Below are 27,051 nucleotides of genomic sequence, written 5' to 3'. Positions count from 1 at the left end.
AATTTTAAATATACTTAAAATATATTCTAACATGTATTGACTCAGTGATGGGAATAGTTATGTAAATGGATTATTTCTGTGTTTCATTTAAATAAATTAGCAAAAATGTCTAAACATTCACTTTGTCATTATGGGGTATTGTGTGCAGATGGGTGAGAATTTATATTTATTTATTTTCTGTTTTGTGGTGGAAAACTGACTGTCGAGCATGACACGTCAACCCTGTTGCCCATAGATGTGCTAGACATGTTTTAAGCTTGCATTCAATTGCCACTTCCTGTTGTACACAACAATATTCTATTCCCCCTGTCACTTGGGGATTCATGGCAGATTTATTAAGGTGACATTGTCCACCCTCTTACGGCCAACCCAGTCACTTTAATTGTCACCTTTTTTATTATCATTTTTTAAATTTAATCTCTGGAGATGGGAAAACATGTTTGTTATGAAGTTGAACCTATACTTTTTATAACAATGTTGAAATAAATAGTTATTTTAGTTATATTACATATTTAGTTATGTTATATGACCAAAAAGGCACTTTATTCATGAAGTAAAACTTGTGTTGCAGGTGGCGCGTTGGGAGCATCGTACGAGAGGTTTGACCAGACTGTTTGGGGGTCCCTATCTGGCCTGCTACTGCCTAGGCACCCTCATCATCCTCCTCAATGTCTACCGCAGTCACAGGTTGGTGTCCATCTCTCTGCGCTCTCTGCCTCTCTGCACTTGCTCTTTCTGCGCTCTCTCTTGCTCGCTTTCTCTAGCTCTCTCTCTGCGCTCTCTCTAGCTCTCTCTTTGTGCTCTCTCTCTGCGCTCTCTCTCTGCGTTCTCTCTGCGCTCTCTCTCTAGCTCTCGCTCGCTCTCTCTCTGCCGCACTCTCTCGCTCACTCTCTCTCTGCCGCGCTCTCTCTCTCTCTCTGCCGCACTCTCTCACTCTCTCTGCCGCACTCTCTCTCTCTCTGCGCTCTCTGCCGCACTCTCTCTCTCTGCGCTCTCTCTCTCTAGCTCTCTCTGCGCTCTCTCTCTCTAGCTCTCTCTGCCGCTCTCTCTCTGCGCTCTCTCTCTCTGCGCGCTCTCTCTCTAGCTCTCTCTCTGCGCTCTCTCGCTCTAGCTCTCTCTCTGCCGCTCTCTCTCTGCGCTCACTCGCTCTCTCTCTCTGCGCTCTCACTCGCTCGCTTTCTCTCTCCCTCCCTCCAGGTGATTGTTATCCTCCTTGTTTACTTTAAAGACAGGGAGGGGGGGTGGTTACTTGCGTTTGTGTGAGTGGTAGTAGATCAAGGTTATGTTGTATTTATCTCTGATAGTGAAGGGAAAAACAGCCTTCTCCTTCGTCACACTCTTCGCACTTCAATTCCCGCTGTGACCAGTCGTGTCGAATCCACCCTATGGTCAGTCTTATGGCTGAAGGCTGTACAACGGTAACTTTTTGTACTGGTGACCTGTAATTGCTGCAGAATGTCCGTCGTGGCGATGCACATTTGAGTTCCAAATCGCTGTATGTTTCTGCAGTATGTTGGAGTTCAAGTGTAGCTCAAGGCTGTGGCTCCCAAGACAAAGTGATCTTAAGTCATAGCTAATACCATATCTATCTTTGTGCTAATACTATGTTTCATGTGATACTTGACAAAGTGGAGAGACCTTTAGGGGTTTCCCCAAGAAGTGACTGTCTATTCTCTTTTTCCAAATAATTCACATAGTTGGCCATTATGATTGAAGTGGAAAATGCTCTTTGGAAAATATACAACTTTCATTGAAATGAATGGACCTCTCAGCTCCTCTCCATATTTGGACAGAATGACCAACAGTTTACTGCTTCTGGTATTTTCCTGTTTGTGTTTGTGAGGAGTAACTATCCATTCATAGAGAGCTACTTGTCTGACTTACTCCATCAGTTTAGACAGACAGACCCACTTTTACTTAGTGAAACTAAATGTTGCACAAGTTACTTCTAGTTTCCTGGATTGGATGGCTTTCCCACCCCAAGACTGTCCTTGCACTAACCTGGTCGTGAGGGGTGAGTAGGGGTGGAGGGTGTGCCCCTTTTCCTGGTAGGTAGAGCTGGTTTTGAAAGACGTATTCAGAAAGTACCCAACACCAATTTATCTGACAGTTTCAATTTCCAGCCTCCACCCTCCCATCTCTCTCTGTCTGGTAGCCCATTTAGACATAATGACAGCTCTCAGAGGTGTGGGGAGCTTTTGTGCTTGTATTTATAACCTGCCTTCACCTCTGACGTACTGAATGAACAGAGATTGACAGATGGAGCAGTGTGTTAAACCCTTAAGTTAGAGTAGTGTGACCTGACCTCTTCAATTGCACAACACACACACTCTCGCTAGCTCGCCTCATGGCTTAGTCTGTTGCTGACAAAACCCTTCTGTCCCAGCATGGTGCGTCTGAGCTCTGAGTATCCTAGAGTTAGAAAGTTAGTTTGTGTACACACACAAGCACCACGGACATGCACAGCTTATATGAAGATAAACACTCATGCGCTCGCACTCATGCACACACACACACACACACACACGCAACAAGATTGTGTATAATTGCATGAATGCCATGCTGATTTTCTAAAAGCCATGCCAGTCCCTCTTGCCCGCAACGCCACAGCTATTTTGTCACCACCTCCCTGTGGGCACCAGTCAACAACAATAACACTAACCGAGCCATGGAGAACTTCATAAATTAGCATTTTTAATGAAGACGTTTGTGAATGATTTTTCCCTCTGACCCTATGAGATAGGAATACATTATATATACACTGCCATTCAAAAGTTTGGGGTCACATAGAAATGTCCTTGTTTCTGAAATAAAAAAATATAAAGTCAATTTAAGTAACAAATACAGTGAAGACATTGTTAATGTTGTAAATGACTATTTACAACAGTGAATAGGTTCCTCTGTCCAGTGTCTGTGTTATTTTGCCCATCTTAATCTTATTTTTATTGCCCAGGATGAGATATGGCATTTTCTTTGCAACTCTGCCTAGAAGGCCAGCATCCCGGAGTCACCTCTTCACTGTTGATGTTGAGACTGGTGTTTTGCTGGTACTATTTAATGAAGCTGCCAGTTGAGGACTTGTGAGGCGTCTGTTTCTCAAACTAGACACTCTAATGTACTTATCCTTTTGCTCAGTTGTGCACCGGGGCCTCCCACTCCTCTTTCTATTCTGTTTAGAGACAGTTTGCTCTGTTCTGTGAAGGGAGTAGTACAGAGCGTTTTACGAGATCTTCAGTTTTTTGGCAATTTCTCGCATGGAATAGCCTTACTTTCTCAGAACAAGAATAGACTGAAGAGTTTTAGAAGAAAGGTCTTTGTTTCTGGCCTTTTTGAGCCTGTAATCGAACCCACAAATGCTGATGCTCCAGATACTCAACTAGTCTAAAGAAGGCCAGTTTTATTGCTTCTTTAATCAGAACAACAGTTTTCAGCTGTGCTAACATAATTGCAAAAGGGTTTTCTAATGATCAACTAGCCTTCTAAAATTATCAACTTGGATTAGCTAACACAACGTACCATTGGAACACAGGAGTGATGGTTGCTCATAATGGGCCTCTGTATGCCTTTGTTGATAATCCATAAATAATCTTCCGTTTACCCCTATAATAGTAATTTACAACATTAACAATGTCTACACTGTATTTCTGATCAACTTGATGTTATTTTAATGGTCAAAACATGTCATTTTCTTTCAAAAACAAGGACATTTCTAAGTCACCCCAAACTTTTGAACAGTAGTGTATAAAAAACGAATCAATGCCTTTGAACAGCACTATAATTCTCTAAGAGCTCTTGATTTAGACTCCCTTGATGATGACTCAATTGAAGTGTCTAGATTATTAGGACTTTACCAGTTTATGAGCCCTGAAAGCTCAAACGAGGATGAGGGACCCTTTGTGCTGTACTGGCACCAGAGTGCTCTCAAGTTTTTATAAACATTTACAGTGCATACGGAAATAATTCAGACCCCTTGACCTTTACCACATGTTACATTACAGCCTTATTCTAAAATGGATAACATCGTTTTTTCCCCACATCAATCTACACACAATACCCCATAATGACAAAGCAAAAACAGGTTTTTAGAAATGTTTGCAAATGTATAAAAACTACTGAAATATCACATTTAAATAAGTATTCAAACCCTTTACTCAGTACATCCTCGAGTCCTCTTAGGTATGACGCTACAAGCTTGGCACAGCTGTGTTTGGAGTTTCTCCCATTCTTCTCTGCAGAGCTTCTCTAGCTCTGTCAGGTTGGTTGGGGAGCGTCGCTGCAAAGCTATTTTTAGGTCTCTCCAGAGATTTTCGATTGGGTTCAAGTCTGGGCTCTGGTTGGGCCACTCAAGGACATTGAGACTTGTCCCGAAGCCACTCCTGCGTTTTCATGGCTGTGTGCTTAGGGTCATTGTCCTGTTGGAAGGTGAACCTTCGCCCCAGTCTGGAGCAGGTTTTCATCAAGCATCTCTCTGTACTTTGCTCCGTTAATCTTGCCCTCGATCCTGACTGGTGTCCCCAGTCCCTGCCGCTGAAAAACATTCCCACAGCAGGATCCTGACTAGTGTCCCAGTCCCTGCCACTGAAAAACCTTCCCACAGCATGATACTGCCACCACCATGCTTCACTGTATGGATGGTGCCAGGTTTCCTCCAGGCGTGACCTTTGTCATTCAGGCTGAACAGTTCAATCTTGGTATCATCACACCAAAGAAACTTGTTTGGATTAGTAGTTATAACTAGTGATTATGATTGATTGTTTTTTATAAGATAAGTTTAATGCTAGCTAGCAACTTACCTTGGCTTTTACTGCATTCGCGTAACAGGCGGGCTCCTCGTGGAGTACATGTGGTTAGAGCGTTGGACCAGTTAACTGTAAGGTTGCAAGATTGGATCCCCTGAGCTGACATGGTGAAAATCTGTCGTTCTGCCCCTGAGCAAGGCAGTTAACCCACCGTTCCTAGGCCGTCAATTGAAAATAAGAATGTGTTCTTAACTGACTTGCCTAGTTAAATAAAGATATTAAAAAATATATTTAAAAAATATGTATTTTTTCAATCGGAAATCGGCGCCCAAAAATACAGATTTCCGATTGTTTATGAAAACTTGAAATAGGCCCTAATTAATCGGCCATTCTGATTAATCGGCCTCTAGTAAATAGTGTGGTCTACAGCTTATCATGAGATACTCTACCTCAGGCATGCAAAACCTCGAGACTTTTTGTGCACCAGCTGTTGTTTACAGATATACGTAGGCGGCTTTCCAGAGGCTGCTGTTCTATCCTGCCGAAAACTTGTAAAACCCGCCAGCTGTATGTTATTCATGTCATCGTTCAGCCATGACTCGGTGAAACATAAGATATTACAGTTTTTAATGTCCCGTTGGTAGGATATACAGTGGAAGGCGGAAGTTTACATACACTTAGGTTGGAGTCATTAAAACGCGTTTTTCAACCACTCCACAAATTTCTTGTTCACAAACTATAGTTTTGGCAAGTTGGTTAGGACATCTACTTTGTGCATGACAAGTAATTTTTCCAACAATTGTTTATTCACATAATTCACTGTCTCACAATTCTAGTGGGTCAGAAGTTTACATATGCTAAGTTAAATGTGCCTTTAAACAGCTTGGAAAATTCCAGAAAATGATGTCATGGCTTTAGAAGCTTCTGATAGGCAATTGACATCATTTGAGTGAATTTGAGGAAACCGGTACAAGAGTATCTGTCTCCACAGTAAAACTAATCCTATATCGACATTACCTGAAAGTCCGCTCAGCAAGGAAGAAGCCACTGCTCCAAAACCGCCATAAAAAAGACAGACTACGGCTTGCAACTGCACATGAGGATAAAGATCGTACTTTTGGAGAAATGTCCTCTGGTCTGGTGAAACAAAAATATACACTATTGAGAGAGTTGGATGGGGGACTAGTATACTTAATGGAGGCACAAAGACCACTCCAACTGTTTGGCCATAATGACCATTTATGTTTGGAGGAAAAAGGGGGAAGCTTGGAAGCCGAAGAACACCATCCCAACCGTGAAGCACGGAGGTGGCAACATCATGTTGTGGGGGTGCTTTGCTGCAGGAGGGACTCGTGCACTTCACAAAATAGATGGCACCATGAGGAAAGAAATGTATGTTGATATATTAAAGCAACAGCTCAAGACACCAGTCAGGAAGTTAAAGCTTGGTCGCAAATGGGTCTTCCAAATGGACAATGACCCCAAGCATACTTCCAAAGTTGTGGCAAAATGGCTTAAGGACAACAAAGTCAAGGTATTGGTGTGGCCATCACAAAGCCCTGACCTCAATCCTATAGAAAATTTGTTGGCAGAACTGAAAAGGCGTGTTCGAACAAGGAGGCCACTAGACACCAACGCTGTCCTGATATCTAGAAGCTCTTTTCGGTCATAAGATACGGTTGCGGAACATTATATACAAAATAAGTTACCAATAACACCAAAAAACGCATACAATAGCACAATTTGTTAGAGGACCGTAAAAATGCAAACATCTCGTCCGGCGTGGTAAGGTGTTTCTGTTTTCTATTTTTAATAGTTTTGCAATAATGTCTAAAAAACTGTTTTTGCTTTGTCGTTATGGGGTATTGTGTGTAAATTGAGGTTTACAAAATGATTTAAATCTAGATGTGGAAAGGGGGAAGGGGTCTGAATACTTTCCGAAGGCACCGTGTAATGCAACGCGTGTTCGTCTATTTGTGCATGTGCAAGGATACAACACTACGTCACATAACACCTCCGAGTGGTCTTTGTGCCTCCATTAAGTATACTAGTCCCCCATCCAACTCTCTCAATAGTGTATACAGGTATAGCTGTCTTAAATGAAGTTATTCAAGGGTCTGGTTATAAGAAGCAATAGTTGTAGTAGTTGCATAGAGGCTTCGGGTTGTAATAGTGTTTGTAGATGCTTCAGTGTTTGACAGTGTTTTTTGTATTTTTCTTCTGTGGCCCTTAACATCATATGAGGTTCAATAATCACATCCCACTACAGGAGGTTGCTGGCACCTTAACCTGGGTAGGACGGGCTCGCGGTAGTGTTTGATGCCATTCCATTCGCTCTGTTCCGGACATTATTATGAACCATCCACAGCGTTCTGTGTCGAAATGAAAACCCTGCTGTCCTCAAGAGAAGCTATTCCCCCCCCCCCCCCCCCCCCCCCCCCCCAAACTCCCCAGACTCAGCCTCTCCTGGCTATTACGGCTTCTGTATTTCTCCCACTCACAGGAAACGTTTGACGAGAAACGATGAATAAAGTAATCAATAAATCCCTTCCTTCATAGGATAACGGTTATTTATTTTGATCTCCTCTGTTCATTCACATCTATGCTCTATGCTATGCTCGCTCTCAGTCTCTCATGATGGGACCGAAGAATTGAAGGTTCTTTTGAACTGTTGAAAGTACTGTATGTATCTCAATGTCAGAGAAAAAATGTTCACTACTCACCTTCTCGACATCCCAGTTTCCTTCAGATGCTGCTTCAAGATGCTGTTATAATCAGGTCTAACTCTTTAACTGTCACAAATTGTTGCAGTATGATGACTCACTCTCTTGAGTGGGGCGTATGTTTATCAAATCTGTTATGTTTAACACCTAAGGTACCATGACAACTTTCTGTGCCTCAGGAGACCCTATTCAGTCAACCAAGTGACAGGAGTCTCAAGCTGCGAGAGTGCATTGTAAAAGTATCGAGTGCCTTACAAAAGTATTCAGACCCCTTGGATTTCTTCACATTTTGTTTTACAAAGTGGGATTAAAATTGATTTAATTGTCATTTTCTGTTAACAATCTTTGCCAAGTACTCTTATGTCAAAGTGGAAGAAAAAGTATATATACTGTACCTGTCAAAGGTTTGGACACAACTACTCATTCCATTTTTCTTTATTTTTACTATTTTCTGCATTGTATAATAATAGTGAAGACATAAACTATGAAATAACACATGGAATCATGTAGTAACCAAAAAAGTGTTAAACAAATAATTTGAGATTCTTAAAGTAGCCACCCTTTGCCTTGATGACAGCTTTGCACACTCTTGGCATTCTCTCAACCAGCTTCACCTGGAATGCCAACAGTATTACAGGAGTTCCCACATATGCTGCGCACTTGTTGGCTGCTTTTCCTTCACTCTGTGGTCCAACTCCTCTCAAACCATATCAATTGGGTTGAGGTCAGGTGATTGTGGAGGCCAGGTCATCTGATGCAGCACTCCATCACTCTCCTTGGTCAAATAGCTCTTACACAGCCTGGAGGTGTGTTGGGTCATTGTCCTGTTGAAAACAAATGATAGTCCCACTAAGTGCAAACCAGATGGGATGGCTTATCGCTGCAGAATGCTGTGGTAGCCATGCTTGTAAAATGTGCCTTGAATTCTAAGTAACAGACAGTCACCAGCAAAGGACCATCACACCACCTCCGTGCTTCACGGTGGGAACCACACATGCAGAGATCATCTGTTCACCTACTCTGCGTCTCACAAAGACAGGGCGGTTGGAACCAAAAATCCCAAATTTGAGTTCATCAGACCAATAGACAGATTTCCAATGGTCCAATGTCCATTGCTCATGTTTCTTGGCCCAAGCTAGTCTCTTCTTCTTATTGGTGTCCTTTAATAGTGGTTTCTTTGAAGCATGGAGCTGGTTGAGAGAATGCCAAGAGTATGCAAAGCTGTCAAGGCAAAGGGTGGTTACTTTGAAGACTCTTTTATATAAAATATCGTTTTTTGCTGACTACATGATTCCATGTGTTATTTCATTGTTTTTGATGTCTTCACTATTATGCTACAATTTAGAAAATAGTAAAAATAAAGAAAACCATTGAATGAGTAGGTGTGTCCAATCTTTTGACTGGTACTGTAATTTACAAACAAAGCATATGTGTTTAGTGAGTCCGCCAGATCCGAGGCAGTAGGGATGACCAGGGATGTTCTCTTAAGTGCGTGAACTGAACCATTTTCCTGTCTTGCTAAGCATTCAAAATGAATACTTTTGGGTGTCAAGGAAAATGTATGAAGTAAAATGTACATTATTTTCTTAAGGATGGTAGTGAAGTAAAAGTAAAGTACAGATACCCAAAAAAACTATTAATTGGTGCTTTCAAGTATTTTTACTTAAGTACTTTACACCACTGCCATGAACCCAATGGTCAGTGACAGCGCTCTAGAGATCATCTGTGGTGATGACAGCCCGTTTAGAGTTTTCCAAAAGGCACCTACAGACTCTTAGACCATGAGAAACAAGATTCTCTGGTCTGATGAATCCAAGATTGAACTCTTTGGCCTAAATGCCAAGTGTCACATCTGGAGGAAACCTGGCTCCATCCCTACGGTGAATCATGGTGGTGGCAGCATCATGCTGTGGGGATGTTTTTAAGCGGCAGGGACTGGGAGACAAAGCAAAGTACAGAGACATCCTTGATGAAAACCTTCTCCAGAGCGCTCAGGACCTCAGACTGGGGCAAAGGTTCTTCCAACACAGCCAAGACAATGCAGGAGTGGCTTTGGGACAAGTCTCAATGTCCTCGAGTAGCCCAGCCAGACCCCGGACTTGAACCCAATCGAACATCTCTGGAGAAATCTGAAATCCATCCAACCTGACAGAGCTTGAGAGGATCTGCGGAGAAGAATGAGAGAAACTCCCCAAATACAGGTGTGCCAAGCTTGTAGCGTCACACCCAAGAAGACTCAAGGCTGTAATTGCTTCCAAAGGTGCTTCAACAAAGTACTGACTAAAAGGTTTGAATACTTAAATAAATGTGATATTTCCTTTTTTAAATGCTTGTCTGAAATCCTGTTTTTGCTTTGTCATTATGGGGTATTGTGTGTAGATTGATGGGGGGGGGGGACAATTTAATCCACGTAACAAAATGTGGAAGAGTGAAGGGGTCTGAATACATTCCAAATGCACTGTGTGTGTGCCATTCAGAGGATGAATGGACAAGACAGAAGATTTGAAGTGCCTTTTGAAAGGGGTATGGTAGTTGGTGCCAAGTGCCATGCTGCTGGGTTTTTCATGCTCAACAGTTACCTGTGTGTATCAAGAATGCTCCACCACCCAAAGTGGGACAGCAGAGGAGAGAGCAAGTGGCCATACGAATGAATGAGCCAACACCTTCAATTTTCATGACCCAGTCAACTTGACACAACTGTGGAAAGCATTTGAGTCAACATGGGCCAGCATCCCTGTGGAACGCTTTCGACACCTTGTAGAGTCATGCCCTGACGAATTTAGGCTTTTCTGAAGGCTAAAGGGGGTGCAACTCAATATTAGGAAGGTGTTCCTAATGTTTTGTACACTCAGTGTATATGGTGAAGGGAAAATGGCCCACTAGTATTATTATTATTAGTAAATTTTTCCAGCTCTGATATTTTCTTCAAGGACAAAAACAGTTGCGATGAAAATCAATGCACTGCACGACTGTGGAAAGCATTTGAGTCAACATGGGCCAGCATCCCTGTGGAACGCTTTCGACACCTTGTAGAGTCATGCCCTGACGAATTGAGGCTTTTCTGAAGGCTAAAGGGGGTGCAACTCAATATTAGGAAGGTGTTCCTAATGTTTTGTACACTCAGTGTATATGGTGAAGGGAAAATGGCCCACTAGTATTATTATTATTAGTAAATTTTTCCAGCTCTGATATTTTCTTCAAGGACAAAAACAGTTGCGATGAAAATCAATGCACTGCACGAAAACATGTCCCTTTTCAATTAAAGAATTTGCTTTGGTTGTCTGGTTATTCATCATGTCTGTTGTGTTCTATAGCTGTGTATTAGTAAGAGTGAAAACATGCTACATGTCGATGACTCATACAGTATGTGTTGTCTTGTCGGATGTTTTGTCGGACGTCTTGTCTCTGCCTGTCTCTGCTGTGTTCTAAGAGGGTTTGGAGTGGGTTTAGTTCACTTTTTTATTCATAATGACTCCTAGCTGACAGTGGCCCAGAGACCTAGAAAATATGAGATTGAAGCTACACCCCGGCTGACTCTTCTCTACGAATCTGGAGATTCGTAATTCTTTCTGTTTCTTAATGCCCTCCGTTCCATGCTTATCTGTGTCTGCGTGTGTAGCTTTTGTTTGTGCATGTGTGTATGTACAGGTAACTGCCAAAATAAAGGAAACACCAACATAAAGGTCCTTAATAAGGCGTTGGGCCACCACAAGCCGCCAGAACAGCTCCAATGCGCCTTGACATAGACCTCTTGGAGAAATGCGACACCATTCTTCCATAAGGAATTCCATCATTTGGTGTTTTGTTGATGGTGGTGGGTAACGCTGACGCTCACATATTTTTTTATGTTTTCGTTGTGCTCCTCCTACATGTCTTTGTGTGCACTTACATGTTTCATCTTAGCTGCAAACGTTCTCTAAAATAAAATATATAAATCAATAAAATAGGTTACCGTAGATCCCTGGCCTGTATGAGTGTGCGCGCATAGCTTTTGTTTGTGCATGCGTACATTATGTATGGAAAACTATTTTCCAGACCATAAGGGGAAACTAGGTTGGTATCAGAAGAAAACTAGGTTAGGAAAGCTGGCAGGAGGGTCTGTGTTGTTGTGATGTGCACATTTCTGTTGCATTGCATTCAACTTCAAAGGCAGACTACCAGGAATTGTGTGTGGGTGCTGGGATCCTGGTAGGAACACCTGCTGCCGAAGACTCACTGTGGCAGCTGTGATTTGAGATGGAAGGGGAGGAGTAACTCCCTGTTTTTGTAATTCTCTGTTACTGTCATTTTCATTGGTCATTGTTCATTATTTTTGCTTCAGTTGAAGGTAAGTTTCTGTCTGTCATTTGTCACCAGCTTTTTGTGTGTGAAAATAACAAGAAAAATGAATGTCACCTTTAAACTCTGTCTGGTTAACATCAACTCAGGGAGATAGTTCAAGATTGACGTCGAAGATGGATGTCTATCCATGTCCTGAGGATGTCGGGAAATGCTTTCAAAACTGGCCACTAGAGGCAACAGTGAGCTATTTCCATCAAGTAGGCTCTGGTTTTATTAGGGCGTTGTGAATGGGGGTGGTACATAATCCCAGTCGTGGAAACTGCTTTTAATTTTTTTGTTTAAACCCTATCCAAAACCTTAACCCTTACCTTACCCATTCAGAATGAGTGCCTTAACTTTTAAAAATGTTTACATTTGGAGAAATGGAATGATACAGAACAGTAGGAGCAGCAACCAACTTCGAAATGTAATGTTTGGACAAAGTAGATGAAAGAGACTGTGAGAGCCTGTTGCATAGTTTCCATGACAACAGCAAATAAATCACAACCAAATAAAGTCATGGGAAACGTTTTCTTATCAGATCATGGGTTAAGTTGGGAGTCCTTCAAAGTTTTACTGTGTACTTTGATATTAAATGTAATCAAGATCATTCTGCGTTATATCGCTGGTGTTCCCTGATCATTTATCATGAAACTCTAAACATGTTATGGGTACTGTGCGTAGAGGGCTCAGAGTATACACAGTATCTGTGTTTTTCAATCCAAACCCCTGGGAAAGTTTACTTTTGGCCATCATTATCAGATACATTGCTTAAATTGTTTGTGCTTGCTCTTCTCAGCAAAACATTAACCCAAATGTAATTTCAGTGATGTGTTGACCTTAAGAAACTAGGCCAGCTTTGCGTACTTCATTGACATACATGTTTAATCATCTCTCCTGTTTCATATGTATGATTATGTTAACAAAAACCAGGCTGCCTGCTAATTTCTAGCCTTATCTCCCCTTTCCCCCTTCTTTTCTGTTCTCTCTTCTCTCTCTCCTTCTCTCTCATCTCCCTTCGCTTCTCTCTGTTCTTTCATCTCCTCTTTTCCTCCTCTCCATCTGCATCTTTACCTCTTCCTATCCCTTAATCCTCCCCTTCCCCCCACGCCCCTTCCCTCTCTCCAGTATGACAGTGGCGATGAAGGCCCAGGCGAGGTGGGAGGTGATGGCCAGCCCAGAGGTGTTCTACGCGGGGGCAGCTCTCATGGCCCTGGGCTCTGTCTTGGTGGTCACCAGCTTCCTGGCTCTCGGATTCACTGGGACCTTCCTGGGTGGGTCTTAAAGTTTCTCTCCACTGCTTTTCAGAATATATTATAGACCTATTATTTGTTTTTATTGTGGTGACATATGTGCAAATGCTGTGCTCTCGCAGAAAGGTTGTGAGACTTGGCGTTAGCACAGTAAATACATAAGACTTAAAAAGTGCAGTGTGTGGGGAGTTTCTTTTAATACATGTACACTGAGAGTCCAAAGAATTAGGAACACCTTCCTAATATTGAGTTTCGCCCCTTTTGCCCTCAGAACTGCTTCAATTAATCAGGGCATGAACTCTGTAAGGTGTTGAAAGCATTCCACAGGGCCCATCTCGACTTCAATGCTGTCCTTTGGGTAGTGGACCATTCTTGATACCCAGCAGCATTGCAGTTCTTGACACACTCAAACTGGTGCGCCTGGCAACTACTACCAATGTTACCTCTAGACTGCGGGCCTGCAGCTCCCCTCAGACTGCCGCACAGAAGAAATTAAAACTTCACTCAACTTTCTAGAGTTTCCCCCTTTAGTTAACAGTATCAACGTTTCGCTCTACTGTTGGAATTGTGATCGAATCAACGCAATATTAGCCACTTGCAATATAACACAGCGACTTTTCGGTTACTGGCCCGCTAGGCTACATGCTGCCCTGTGGTTTTACGCCGCTCTATGATTTGGTATCAAACACCCATAGGGCTCAGCTGCTTACTCAGCCTCTGTTCACGCTCCGTCTGTTGTCCTCCTAAGGCCTCTTGTTGTTGTTTAAATGTTTTTGTATTGCTCAGGTCCCTTTTTCTCCCTGCCTCAGAGCTTGTTTAAAAATAACTATAACTCAATGTTGACTCACTCTGAATCCCACAATGTTTTGAAGCTCCTGGGTCCAATTCTTCTGTCAGTTTCTATGTTTCTTTTTTATGTCTTCTACTGTGGAGGTCAATAGGCCCTGAAGGAAGATAAAGGTGTCAACAGTACGCTTGGAATAATCAAATCATGCAGCGGTTACTTGTGTTTACTGCCATAAGGTGTGAATGGGTAACTGTGATTTAGAATGAGCTACAGTGCCATAGCTCCTAAAGTGAAACCAAGCCCATTGGCTGTGGAGCAGCTAAGTGAACAATGATGGCTGTTTATGAAGTTAGTGTTTATCCTCGTAACGGGTGATGGTGGAGTTTTAGGTGGGTAGACTAGGACGAATAACATACCAATTGACATGAGGGGAGGTAAACTGACTAGTGCGTTTTGAGGTGATTCCGAAGAGAGTAAGTGTTTGTGGGGCCTCCAAACCTCTAAAAAGATCATGTAGGGTGCGTGCAGCTACACCTTTTTCGAAATTGTGTTCATAAGAGCGGGGATGATAAACAGAAAATTATCGTGACGACCGAACTGACCACTTACCGAGGATGTCAGTAAATATAAATAGTTTACCTATACGGAAATGTGATGTTTGAAATGAATTAAGTCTGCTAATATGGCCAATTTGCTAATGGGTACGTTGATAGCAATGCCATTCAAATTAGTAGTAGTTTTAAGGGTAATGTAAAAAAGTAACGGAGGTGCACATTTATTGTTATAAACGTATCACTCTAATGGGTTTTTGTCCATATACCACAGCTCTTGCATTCATGTTTTTCTCTGAAACTCTCTTTATCATGTAGACAGAGAACATGAGCTTACCACTTCTATTTTTTACCTTTAAGCCATCATGTGAATGCTGAGTGTCATTTAGTTTTTTTTTAACGTCAAGAGACCGGTATTTCTAATACTCAAAGAATACATAAAGCAGAGCCACATCAGTTTGGTGGGGGGGCTTCGAGTCTCTAGATAATGTAGTGTACTGTAAAGAAACCCTCCTTCAGTGACTTTGGTCAGTTGTCAACAAATCTGGGTTTGAAGTCTCGTAACCAAATTGAAAAATATAGTTATCTTCTAAAGTGACGCAGAGAAAGTCAATTTAGCTTACCATGGTTTTGTTATGACCCCCTAAAAGCCAGGTTTCTATTCAGCAAAGATTTGTTGATGTAAGTCTATCACACAGACTACATAATGTAACCCATTATATATAAAAACATGTATTTACCTGCCTCTTACATTTGGCATTTTAAAGAGAAAATGGAAATGGCCATCTGTGTGAATTAGAAAAGATCAACTTGTCTGTTTTACTTAGAGAGAGAGGTACTGTTTGTATGGAAAATAATTCACACTGCAGTCGAAGCCATGCGGGTTCTCTAGTTACACTGAGAAATGCATCAGCCTACACCTTACTTTAGTGTAACCTCTGTTAATTAAGTAATTAACTAGAGAGTCGGCCACCACTAAATAATATTTATAGAGCTGTTATCTTCCGAATAAACTCTTAAAGACCTAATAAGATTTTACATCAATAGCAGTCAATATTAATCGTCATCTTAATTCAGTCTCATCTGAAAGTTGTAAATTCTTGGTTATCTGCACGAACCCTGGCTAACAAGTTGAATCAGCAATACAAAATTGGGTTTAATTATTTATTTACTAAATACCTAACTAATCACACAGAATTACACATAATTAAATCATAACTTGATTACAAATTACGTCATAAAGGAAAACGTCCCTAGTGGGCGGAACAGATATGACAGCTTGCTACACAAAAGAAAAGGGGCTGGGTTTGAGTGAAAGAGTGGGAAGACTGAAGAACAAAGGGCAAAGCTGTGCTATCGTAAATACAGTGTCTTATGCATTCTAAATTACCGCCCATTTGGAAAAGGAAAATGCAATAAATATTTACTCTGAGCTGCGCTTCGGTAGGTTGGTGGTAGATGGAAGGCCGTGTTGTCCAACCGAGTCCTTTGTCCTTTGAAGAATGTCTCTGGTTGTCAATTGGATACGTTGTAGTAACGCCGTTGTGTGGTAGACGGGATACTCTGTCTGTTCCTTCCTAACCCTCGTTTGCAGCGGCTGTTGCTAACTCAACAGCTAGGAGGTATCACTTCTGTAGTGAATAAGAGTTCAAAGTTCATACCATTCGCAGCCAAAGCTCACGCTGATGTTGGCTTCGTTCTGTAGTTATTATCTGAACCATTCTGACATTGGACCGTTGTCCCCACATCCTTGGAACAGGATGTTATATTGTCGTCAAGGCTTTATATAGGAAGGGAGAGGAGGGCGTGTTTGAAAAGTTTTATAGCCCATGTGGGGTCACAGGGGCGGGCCACTGATTGAGCAGAGCCCTACTTTATGAAAACCCAAATCTCACATTTTAGAAGCTAAAATCACATTTCATCCCATCACGAATAATTTAATATTCAAACATTTAAATTGAACAACAATTCCATGTGAATCCGAAAACACTGTAGAGTTTATGTCATCTTATCCTTGAGGAGAATGTCTCAGATGACAACCGAACTGACATCATATTCATTAAGTACCACCGCATATGTTCCATTGGTCGGATTACCAGAATATAGTTCATTTTCCCCCACCTTCTGATGTTCCCAGAATCTCTATGTTAACCAAGGGTTTTGCAAATGTAACATCAGTAGGGTAGAGAGAGGAAAAAGGGGGGAAGAGGTATTTATGACTGTCATAAACCTACCCCCAGGCCAACGTCATGACACCTCCCTTCGCCCGTACCGCTCTCCACCTTTCACCTACCAAACCAAACAGCCGAGGGGTATACTTCGAAGCGGGATAGAGGAGCTAAACTAAATTCAGAGTTAAACTCGGGATAACCGTTGCCACGAAGGTGACTCACATTTTTGCCAGAAATCAGATTCTCTCCCTCTCGCAAAAATTACATCATCCTCCCTTTCATTTGAGGAAAATGACTGATTAAATATTTGATGGAAAATATTAATATTAAAATACCTATCGAATTGCAAATTTAGCAATGGCATTTTGTATGACCATTATTTGATCAATAGGATTGGAAAAAAGGGTGCCAGGTTCAATGATAAGACGGCATTAATGATGCGTGTAATAAAAGAAAGATGGCACTTCTAATTAAGAAATAAGGCCCGAGGGGGCTTGGTATATGGCCAATATACCAAGTGCCTGGATAAAGCCCATGGTATGTTGGCAATGTACCACAAACACCCGGGGTGCCTTATTGCCATTTTAAACTGTTTACCAATGTAATTAGAGCAGAAAAAATACATGTTTTGTCATACCCATGGTAAACGGTCTGATATACCACGTCTTTCAGCCAATCAGAATCAGAGGCTCGAAACACCCAGTTTATTAACCACCGTAGACTGAATTTTCAGGATAATTTGTCTCTCATTTTCATTTCTGAAAAAATTAAAATATGTCACGGATTTGCCCCTAGAGTAAATTGCTGTTCCTACATTGTCTCAATGAAGAGTTTGGCATTCGACTCGTTGTGCTATACAGCTGCTACACACGTGCAGTTGCAATCCTGGTTTGAGTTAGCGGCAGGTGCAGGATCAATATCCACCTTCGTAACATGGATGAAGCCTGAGTTGGAATGTGAAGCTAGATGAAGCTGGCTCGCTTTAGAAAATCCTGACAGATCTACCTACAGTTGAAGTCTGAAGTTTACATGCACCGTAGCCAAATACATTTCAACTCAGTTTTTCACAATTCCTGACATTTAATCCTAGTAAAAATTCCCTGTCTTAGGTCAGTTAGGATCACCATTTTATTTGAACTTCTTATGGCTGCAGGGGCAGTATTGAGTAGCTAGGATGAAAGGTGCCCAGAGTCAATGGCCTGCACCTCAGTCCCAGTTGCTAATATATGCATATTATTATTAGTATTGGATAGAAAACACTCTGAAGTTTCTAAAACTGTTTGAATGATGTCTGTGAGTATAACAGAACTCATATGTCAGGCAAAAACCTGAGAAGAAATCCAAACAGGAAGTGGTAAATCTGAGGTTGGTCGATTTTCAACCCAGCCCCTATTGAATACACAGTGGGATATGGATCAAGTTGCACTTCCTAGGGCTTCCACTAGATGTCAACCGTCTTTAGAAACTTGAATGGGGCTTCTACTGTGTTGTGGAGCCTGATGGGAGCTCTTTGAGTCAGTGGTCTGGCAGAAAGCCAGGTCCTGGTCACTCGCATTTCACATGATAGCGACCTGCGTTCCATGGCTTCTCTACAGACATAGGAATTCTCTTCTTTATTGAAGATTTATGATAACAAGATCCTAAAGATTGATTCTATACTTAGTTTGACAAGTTTCTTCGACCTATAATATAACGTTTTGAAGTTTTCGTCCGACGTTTGGATGGACCTGCACAAGCTTTTGGATTTTCGTACTAAACGTGCTAACAAAAGTAGCTACTTGGACATAAATAATGGACATTATCGAACAAATCAAGCATTTGTTGTGGAACTAGGATTCCTGGGAGTGCATTCTGATGAAGATCGTCAAAGGTAAGGGAATATTTATAATGTGATTTCTGATTTCTGTTGACTCCAACATGGAGGATAATTGTATTTATTTTCTGAGCGCCGTCTCAGATTATGCATGGTTTGCTTTTTCTGTAAAGTTGTTTTGAAATCTGACACAGCGGTTGCATTAATGAGAGGCATATCTATATTTCCATGTCTAACAATTGTATTTATCGACATTTATAATGAGTATTTCTGTAAAATGATGTGGCTCTCTGCAATATCACCGGATGTTTTTGGAACTAGTGAACGTAACGCGGCAATGTATACTGAGATTTTTTTATATAAATATGAACTTTATCAAACAAAACATACATGTATTGTGTAACATGAAGTCCTATGAGTGTCATCTGATGAAGGTCATCAAAGGTTAGGGATTAATTTTTATCTCTATTTGTGCTTTTTGTGACTCCTCTCTTTGGCTGGAAAAATGGCTGTGTTTTTCTGTGAGTTGGTGGTCACCTACCATAATCGTTTGTGGTGCTTTCGCTGTAAAGCCTATTTGAAATGGGACACTGTGGTGGGATTAACAACAAGATTAACTTTTAAATGGTATAAGATGTTTGAGGAATGTTAATTATGAGATTTCTGTTGTTTTGAATTTGGCGCCCTGCACTTTCACTGGCTGTTGTCATATCGATCCCGTTAGCGGGATTGCAGCCCTAAGGAGTTTTTTAAGAATGTCAAATATCAGAATAATAGCAGAGAGAATTATTTATTTCAGCTTTTATTTCTTTCATCACATTCCCAGTGGGTCAGAAGTTTACATACACTCAATTAGTATTTGGTAGCATTGCCTTTAATGGGGGTCAAACGTTTCGGGTAGCCTTCCATAAGCTTCCCACAATAAGTAGGGTGAATTTTGGACCATTCCTCCTGACAGAGCTGGTGTAACTGAGTCAGATTTGTAGGCCTCCTTGCTGGCACACGCTTTTTCAGTTCTGCCCACAAATGTTCTATCGGATTGAGGACAGGGCTCAAGGTATTGGCCACTCCAATAGCTTGACTTTATTGTCCTTAAGCCATTTTGCCACAACTTTGGGTCATTGTGCATTTGGAAGACCCATTTGCGACCAAGCTTTAACTTCCTGACTGATGTCTTGAGATGTTGCTTCAATATGTCCACATAATTTTCCACCCTCATGATGACATCTATTTTGTGAAGTGCACCAGTCCCTCCTGCAGCAAAGCACCCCCACAACTGCCACTCCCATTCTTCATGGTTGGGATGGTGTTCTTCAGCTTGCAAGCCTCCCCCTTTTTCCTCCAAACATAATTATGGCCAAACAGTTCTATTTTTGTTTCATCAGACATGAGGACATTTCTCCAAAAAGTACGATCTTTGTCCCCATGTGCAGTTGCAAACCGGAGTCTGGCTTTTTTATGGCGGTTTTGGAGCAGTGGCTTCTTCCTTGCTGAGCGGCCTTTCAGGTTATGTCAATATAGGACTCGTTTTACTGTGGATATAGATACTTTTGTACCTGTTTCCTCCAGCATCTCCACAAGGTCCTTTGCTGTTGTTCTGGGATTGATTTGCACTTTTCGCACCAAAGTACGTTCATCTCTAGGACAGAACGCGTCTCTTTCCTGAGCGGTATGACGGCTGCGTGTTCCCATAGTGTTTATACTTGCGTACTATTGTTTGTACAGATGAACGTGGTACTTTCAGACGTTTGGAAATTGCTCCCAAGGATGCACCAGACATGTGGAGGTCTACAATAGTGTTTCTGAGGTCTTGGCTGATTTATTTTGATATTTCCCATGATGTCAAGCAAACAGGCACTGAGTTTGAAGGTAGGCCTTGAAATACATTCACAGGTACACCTTCGATTGTCCCAAATTATGTCAACTAGCCTATCAGAAGCTTCTAAAGCCATGACATCATTTTCTGGGATTTTCCAAGCTGTTTAAAGGCGCAGTCAACTTAGTGTATGTAAACTTCTGACCCACTGGAATTGTGATACAGTGAATTATAAGTGAAATAATCTGTCTGTAAACAATTGTTGGAAAAATGACTTGTGTCATGCACAAAGTAGATGTCCTAACCGACTTGCCAAAACTATAGTTTGTTAACAAGAAATGTGTGATGTGGTGGAAAAACAAGTTTTAATGACTCCAACCTAAGTGTATGTAAACTTCCGACTTCAACTGTAACTCCATAGTATACCCCTCCTCACCCTAATGCAAAAATCCAGAGATGTTGCCAAACCAACCATAATAGTGCATTTTTGTGTCGTCTGTGTATGGTGGGAGAGCTCCCACTGGCAGGTTATGCAGTCGTCAGCCAGGTGCTCACTGAGTTATGCCCCAGATCAGAGACTCCTGCCACCAGCCTCACTCATACATTCCCTACACCTTCCTCCATTTTATAACCATCCACCAAGCCAAAATATTTAGCCATTAGCACCCTGATACGAAAGCGAACATATTCTGTACTTTTATATTCATATAATCATTCGTACTTGTATGAATGATCACTTCAATTACATGAGCAAAAAAAATTCCACTTTATTTGGAATGGCAAGCCAGACAAAATTCAATGGGCCTATTTATATTATTAATATGAATTCGGAGGGCAGAAATGATTAAATATTCATGCATTAGACCTCTCACTAAAGGCTTCAGTCATACGAAACCATACTTAAATCCAAACTGGTTCTCTAGCAGATTAGCAAGAATGGCACACCCAGTGTTCAAGAATGGCCTTTTGAAAATGAATGAATCTCCAAAATATTGCTATTTTTAAAACCATTTTTTTGGTTTTATTCCACCCGAAAAGACAGAACAAATATTATGGTTCATCTCAAACACACAAATTGATTTTAAAAAACATGATTTTTTGAGAATTTTAAAATAAATTGACAAAGATACGTTTTTTATCATAAATCGAACTGGTGGAGTTAATGTATGTCACATGCAGTTAACAAAAATATATGGAAATTTCTGCTCTATCCGAAGTTACAACCAACTGATTGCAGCATTACCACAAAAATGGAGGAGGCAAGTGGAAGGGGGAGAAGATAAGGAACTTGTCTGTCCTGCATTAAAGACCAAAATTGGTTAAAGATTGTGATAAATAAAACTGGTGTACTTTTTTATTTAAGGACCAAAAAACTGACAGCTGTGCCATATAGGTTGCAAAATAGTTGGGAGGAGATTTTCGATGTACCGATTCCATGGCATATGGTTAATGAATTGATGCATAAAACGACGCCGGATTCAAAACTTTATTTAAATTATTATATCAAATTCTTGCAATCAATAAAATGTTATTTATATATACGGGGGATACAACCATCCCAGCTCTGCAGATTTTGCTGCGAAGAGACAGAACCATTAGATCACTTGTTTTGGTACTGCCCATATGTAGCTTGTTTTTGGCCGAATGTTCAGGAATGGTAAAAAAAATAGCAACATTTATTAGGAGCTAACTCTGAAAAGAGCGCTTCTGGGTGATTTGAAAAGTCATAGTCAATCAATCAGTAATATAATACAACTCTTAGCAAAAATATTGATTTAATTTGCAATCTGTAGAAACTATGAGCATATAAAGGTTCAGAACCTTTGTAAAACATCACAGAGTGGAAAATATATATATGGCAGTTAGAAATCAAAACCGGATGGTCTTAAGAGATAGATGGGAGGGGTTAAGGGTAGCTGACGGCTCAGACTAAAAACAAACATAATATAACTGATGTAAAATATACGGTCTGCAAAATGTATATAGTATTTATAAGCTGGGCGAAGTATTGTTGTCCATTAGTTTACTCCAATTAGGGGAGGGGTTGTTTAAAAATATATGTACAGTATTTAAAATAATATATTTACTATATATTTACAAAGAAATATACTGAAAAATATATATAAACGCAACATGCAACAATTTAAATGTTTTACTTAGTTACAGTTCATAAAAGGAAATCAGTCAATTGATATAAATTAATTGGGCCCTAATCTATGGATTTCACATGACTGGGCAGGGGCGCAGCCTTGGGTGGGCCTGGGAGGGGATAGGCCCACCCACTTGGGAGCCAGGCAATTGGAATTAGTTTTTTCCCCACAAAAGGGCTATATTACAGACAGAAATACTCCTCAGTTTCATCAGCTGTTCAGGTTGCTCGTCTCAGATGATCCCACAGGTGAAGAAGCTGGATGTGGAGGTCCTTGGCTTGTGTGGTTACACGTGGTCTGCGGTTGTGAGGCCAGTTGGACATACTGACAAGTTCTCTAAAATGACGTTGGAGTCGGCTTATGTTAGAGAAACTAACATTCAATTATCTGGCAACTGCTCTGGTGGATATTCCTTCAGTCAGCATGCTAATTGCACATTCCTTCAAAAAGTGAGACATCTGGGGCATTTTATTGTGTGACAAAACTGCACATTTTATAGTGGCTTTTTATTGTCCCCAGCACAAGGTGCATCTGTGTAATGATCATGCTGTTTAAACAGCTTCTTGATATGCCACACCTGTCAGGTGGATGGATTATCTTGGCAAAGGAGAAATGCTCACTAACAGGAATGTAAACAAATTTGTGCCACTTTTTTATTTTTATGAAATAAGATTTTTGTGCATATGGAACATTTCTGGGATCTTTCACTTCAGCTCATGAAACATGGACCAACACATTACATGTTGCGTTTAGATTTTTTTCAGTGTATATTGGTCATTGGAAATGATGCAGACAATAACATTAATAGAGCCACAATCTATCTGCAATATTAAAGCTTATCAGTGTGCCTTGTGAGGGTAGTGTATCTGGTCACCTGTAGTGTGATGTATTGAATATCTTATGTCCGTGTGTTTCTTCCAGGTGACTATTTTGGGATCCTGATGGAAGAGAAAGTGAAAGGTTTCCCCTTCAATGTAACTGAGAACCCTATGTACTGGGGCAGCACTGCCAACTATCTGGGACTCGCATTCATGTAAGTCTGTGTGTCCGTGTCTGTGTGTGTGAGAGAGAGAGCTTGTGGGTGCGAGAGAGAGCGTGTTTGAGTGTATGTTTGTGCTAGGTGTGTGTGCATTGGTTTGTTTGTTTGGCTAGCTGAAAACCCATAATTCTCCGGTCCAAGACCCACTCACACTGTCTGATTGGCCAGACATAATGACAGCACTTCACTTTGTAGTGAAGTAATATTCATCATAACAGGAAGTCGGTACAATGGCTCCGTAGGACATACATTACATGACCAAAAGTATGTGAACACCTGCTCATCGAACATCTCATTCCAAAATCATGGGCATTAATATGGAGTTGGTACCCCCTTCGCTGCTATAACAGCCTCCACTCAAATCAAATCAAATCAAATGTATTTATATAGCCCTTCGTACATCAGCTGATATCTCAAAGTGCTGTACAGAAACCCAGCCTAAAACCCCAAACCGCAAGCAATGCGGGTGTAGAAGCACTCTTCTGGGAAGGCTTTCCACTAGATGTTGGAACATTGCTGCAGGGACTTGCTTCCATCCAGCCACAAGCGTTAGTGAGGTCGAGCTGATGTTTGGTGATTAGGCCCGGCTCGCAGTCGCCGTTCCATTTAATCCCAAAGGTGTTCAATAGGGTTGAGGTCAGCGCTCTGTGCAAGCCAGTCAAGTTCATCCACACCAATCTCAACAAACCGTTTCTGTATTGACCTCGCTTTGTGCACCGGGGCATTGTCATGCTGAAATAGGTAAGGGCCTTCCCCAAACTGTTGCCACAAAGTTGGAAGCACCGAATCGTCTGGAATGTCATTGTATGCTGTAGCGTTAAGATTTCCCTTCACTGGAACTAAGGGGCCTAGCCCAAACCATGAAAAACAGCCCCAGACCATTATTCCTCCTCTACCAAACTTTACAGTTGGCACTATGCATTGGGGCAGGTAGCGTTCTCCTGGTGTCCGGCAAACCCAAATTCTTCCGTCAGACTGCTAGATGGAGAAGTGTGATTCATTACTCCAGAGAACGCATTTCCACTGCTTCTGAGTCCAATGGCGGCGAGGTTTACACACCTACATCTGATGCTTGGTATCACGCATGGTGATCTTCGACTTTTGTGTGACTGCTCAGTCATGGAAACCCATTTCATAAAGCTTCCGATGACGTTGTTTCCAGAGGCAGTTTGGAACTTGGTAGTACGTGCTTCAGCACTCAGCGGTCCCGTTCTGTGAGCTTGTGTGGCCTACCACTTCGCAACTGAGACGTTATTTCTCCTAGACGTTTCCACTTCACAATAATAACACTTACAGTTGACCGTGGCAGCTCTAGCAGGGCAGAAGTTTGACGAACTGACTTGTTGGAAAGGTGGCATCCTATGATGGTGCCACTTTGAAAGTCATTGAGCTCTTCAGTAAGGCCATTCTACTGCCAATGTACATGGCTATGTGCTTGATTTGATAAACCTGCTTGCGTCTTTCCTTGAGAGATTTCTTTCGTCTTGACGGGGAGGACTGACTGGCCCTCAAGTATTGTTCTTGTGTTCCTGGGCCATTTGCCATGCGGCCCCAGGTGTAGTCCCATGTAGCATAGTTTGTAGAGCATGGCACTTCCAACGCCAGGGTTGCGGGTTCCACTAGTATGAAAAAAGTATGTAAATGTATGTTCTTAAGCGTCTGCTAAATGACTAAAATGTAAATGCATGAAAATTGTACAGACAGCACATGAGCTGGTGGGAGCTACATATTCTCCACTCATCAGACAGAACAGGAAGGCCAGAATTACCCCTAATGGAGGTCTCAGTGTGCACTAGGGCTCAGTTGGTAGCCTAGACTGCAGCTCCAAATCAGCCTGCACTCACAGTGTAAAATACAACATATTGTCTGCTGTTGCTCTTTCCGCTGTTGTTCCTTCCTGCACACTGTCTTGTACTCTCATTATATGGAATTAGTTTGATGATGATATAAACGGTTCATTCTCTAACTATTCCATCAACATGTTAAATGTGCAACCAGAGGGAAAATAATTCAAGATCACCTGTACTCCACACACAGAGACGCGCACAAAGCTCTCCCTCGCCCTCCATTTGGATAATCCGACCACAACTCTATCCTCCTGATTCTTGCTTACAAGCAAAAATTAAAGCAGGAAGCAACAGTGACTCAGTCTATAAAAAAGTGGTCAGATGAAGCAGATGCTAAACGACAGGACCGTTTTGCTATCACAGACTGGAACATGTTCCGGGATTCTTCCTGTGGCATTGAGGAGTACACCACATCAGTCACTGGCTTTATCAAATAGTGCATCGAGGACGTTGTCCCCATAGTGACTGTACGTACATACCCCAACCAGAAGCCATGGATTACAGGCAACATTCGCACTGGGCTTAAGGGTAGAGCTGCCGCTTCAAGATGCGGGACTCTAACCCTGAAGCTTACAAGAAATCCTACAATGCCCTGTGACGAACCATCAAACAGGAAAAGCGTCAGTACAGGGCTAAGATTGAATCATACTACACCGGCTCCGATGGTCGTCTTATGTGGCAGGGCTTGCAAACTATTACAGACTACAAAGGGAAGCAGCCGCGAGCTGCCCAGTGACCCGAGCCTACCAGACGAGCTAAATCACTCCTATGCTCGCTTCGAGGCAAGCAACACTGGGGCATGCGTGAGAGCATCAGCTGTTCCAGGCGACTGTGTGGTCACGCTGTCCGTAGCCGACGTGAGTAAGACCTTTAAACAGGTCAACATACACAAGACTGCGGGGCCAGATGGATTACCAGGACGTGTGCTCCGGGCATGTGCTGACCAACTGGTGTCTTCACTGACATTTTCAACATGTCCCTGATTTAAGTCTGTGATACCAACATGTTTCAAGTAGACCACCATAGTCCTTGTGCACAAGAACGCAAATGCAACCTGCCTAAATGACTACAGACCCGTAGCATTCACGTCTGTAGCCATGAAGTGATTTGAAAGGTTGGTAATTGCTCACATCAACACCATTATCCCAGAAACCCTAGACCCACACCAATTCGCTTACCGTCTGAAAAGATCCACAGATGATGCAATCTCTATTGCACTCCACACTGCCCTTTCCCACCTGGACAAAAGGAACACTTACATGAGAATGCTATTCATTGACTACAGCTCAGCGTTCAACACCATAGTACCATCAAATCTCATCACTAAGCTAAGGATCCTGGGACTAAACACTTCCCTCTGCAACTGGATCCTGGACTTCCTGACTGGCCGCCCCCAGGTGGTAAGAATAGGCAGCACAACATCTGCCACGCTGATCCTCAACACTGGAGCTCCCCAGTGGTGCATGCTCAGTCCCCTCCTGTACTCCCTGTTCACCCACGATTGAGTGGCCAGGCACGACTCCAACACCATCATTAAGTTTGCAGACGACACAACAGTGGTAGGCCTGATCACCGACAACAACGAGACAGCCTATAGGGAGGAAGTCAGAGATCTGGCCGGGTGGTGCCAGAATAACAACCTCTCCCTCAACGTAACTAAGACTAAGGAGATCACTGTGGACTACAGGAAAAGGAGGACCGAGCACGCCCCCATTCTCATCGACGGGGCTGTAGTGGAGCAGGTTGAGAGCTTCAAGTTCCTTGGTGTCCACATCAACAACAAACTAGGATGGTACAAACACACCAAGACAGTTGTGAAGAGGGCACAACAAAGCCAATTCC

General features: G+C 42.0%; 1 protein-coding gene across 6 annotated transcripts in view; it reads left to right on the top strand.

The window, feature by feature from the left end:
- LOC139368030 (phosphatidylethanolamine N-methyltransferase) overlaps positions 1-27,051 on the top strand; it is a 118,222-nt gene that overhangs the window by 70,310 nt on the left and 20,861 nt on the right. For all 6 annotated transcript variants that reach the window (XM_071106532.1, XM_071106536.1, XM_071106535.1 and 3 more), the window contains exons 3-5: positions 572-687; positions 12,911-13,056; positions 23,245-23,356. In XM_071106532.1, coding sequence (XP_070962633.1) covers positions 572-687; positions 12,911-13,056; positions 23,245-23,356 — 374 coding nt within the window. The remainder of the gene's footprint in view (positions 1-571; positions 688-12,910; positions 13,057-23,244; positions 23,357-27,051) is intronic.

Source organism: Oncorhynchus clarkii, chromosome 16 (assembly GCF_045791955.1).
Source record: "Oncorhynchus clarkii lewisi isolate Uvic-CL-2024 chromosome 16, UVic_Ocla_1.0, whole genome shotgun sequence".
NCBI classification, from domain to species: domain Eukaryota; kingdom Metazoa; phylum Chordata; class Actinopteri; order Salmoniformes; family Salmonidae; genus Oncorhynchus; species Oncorhynchus clarkii.
Note: the sequence above shows the minus strand (reverse complement) of the source record. Positions and strands in the feature narration are given on the sequence as shown.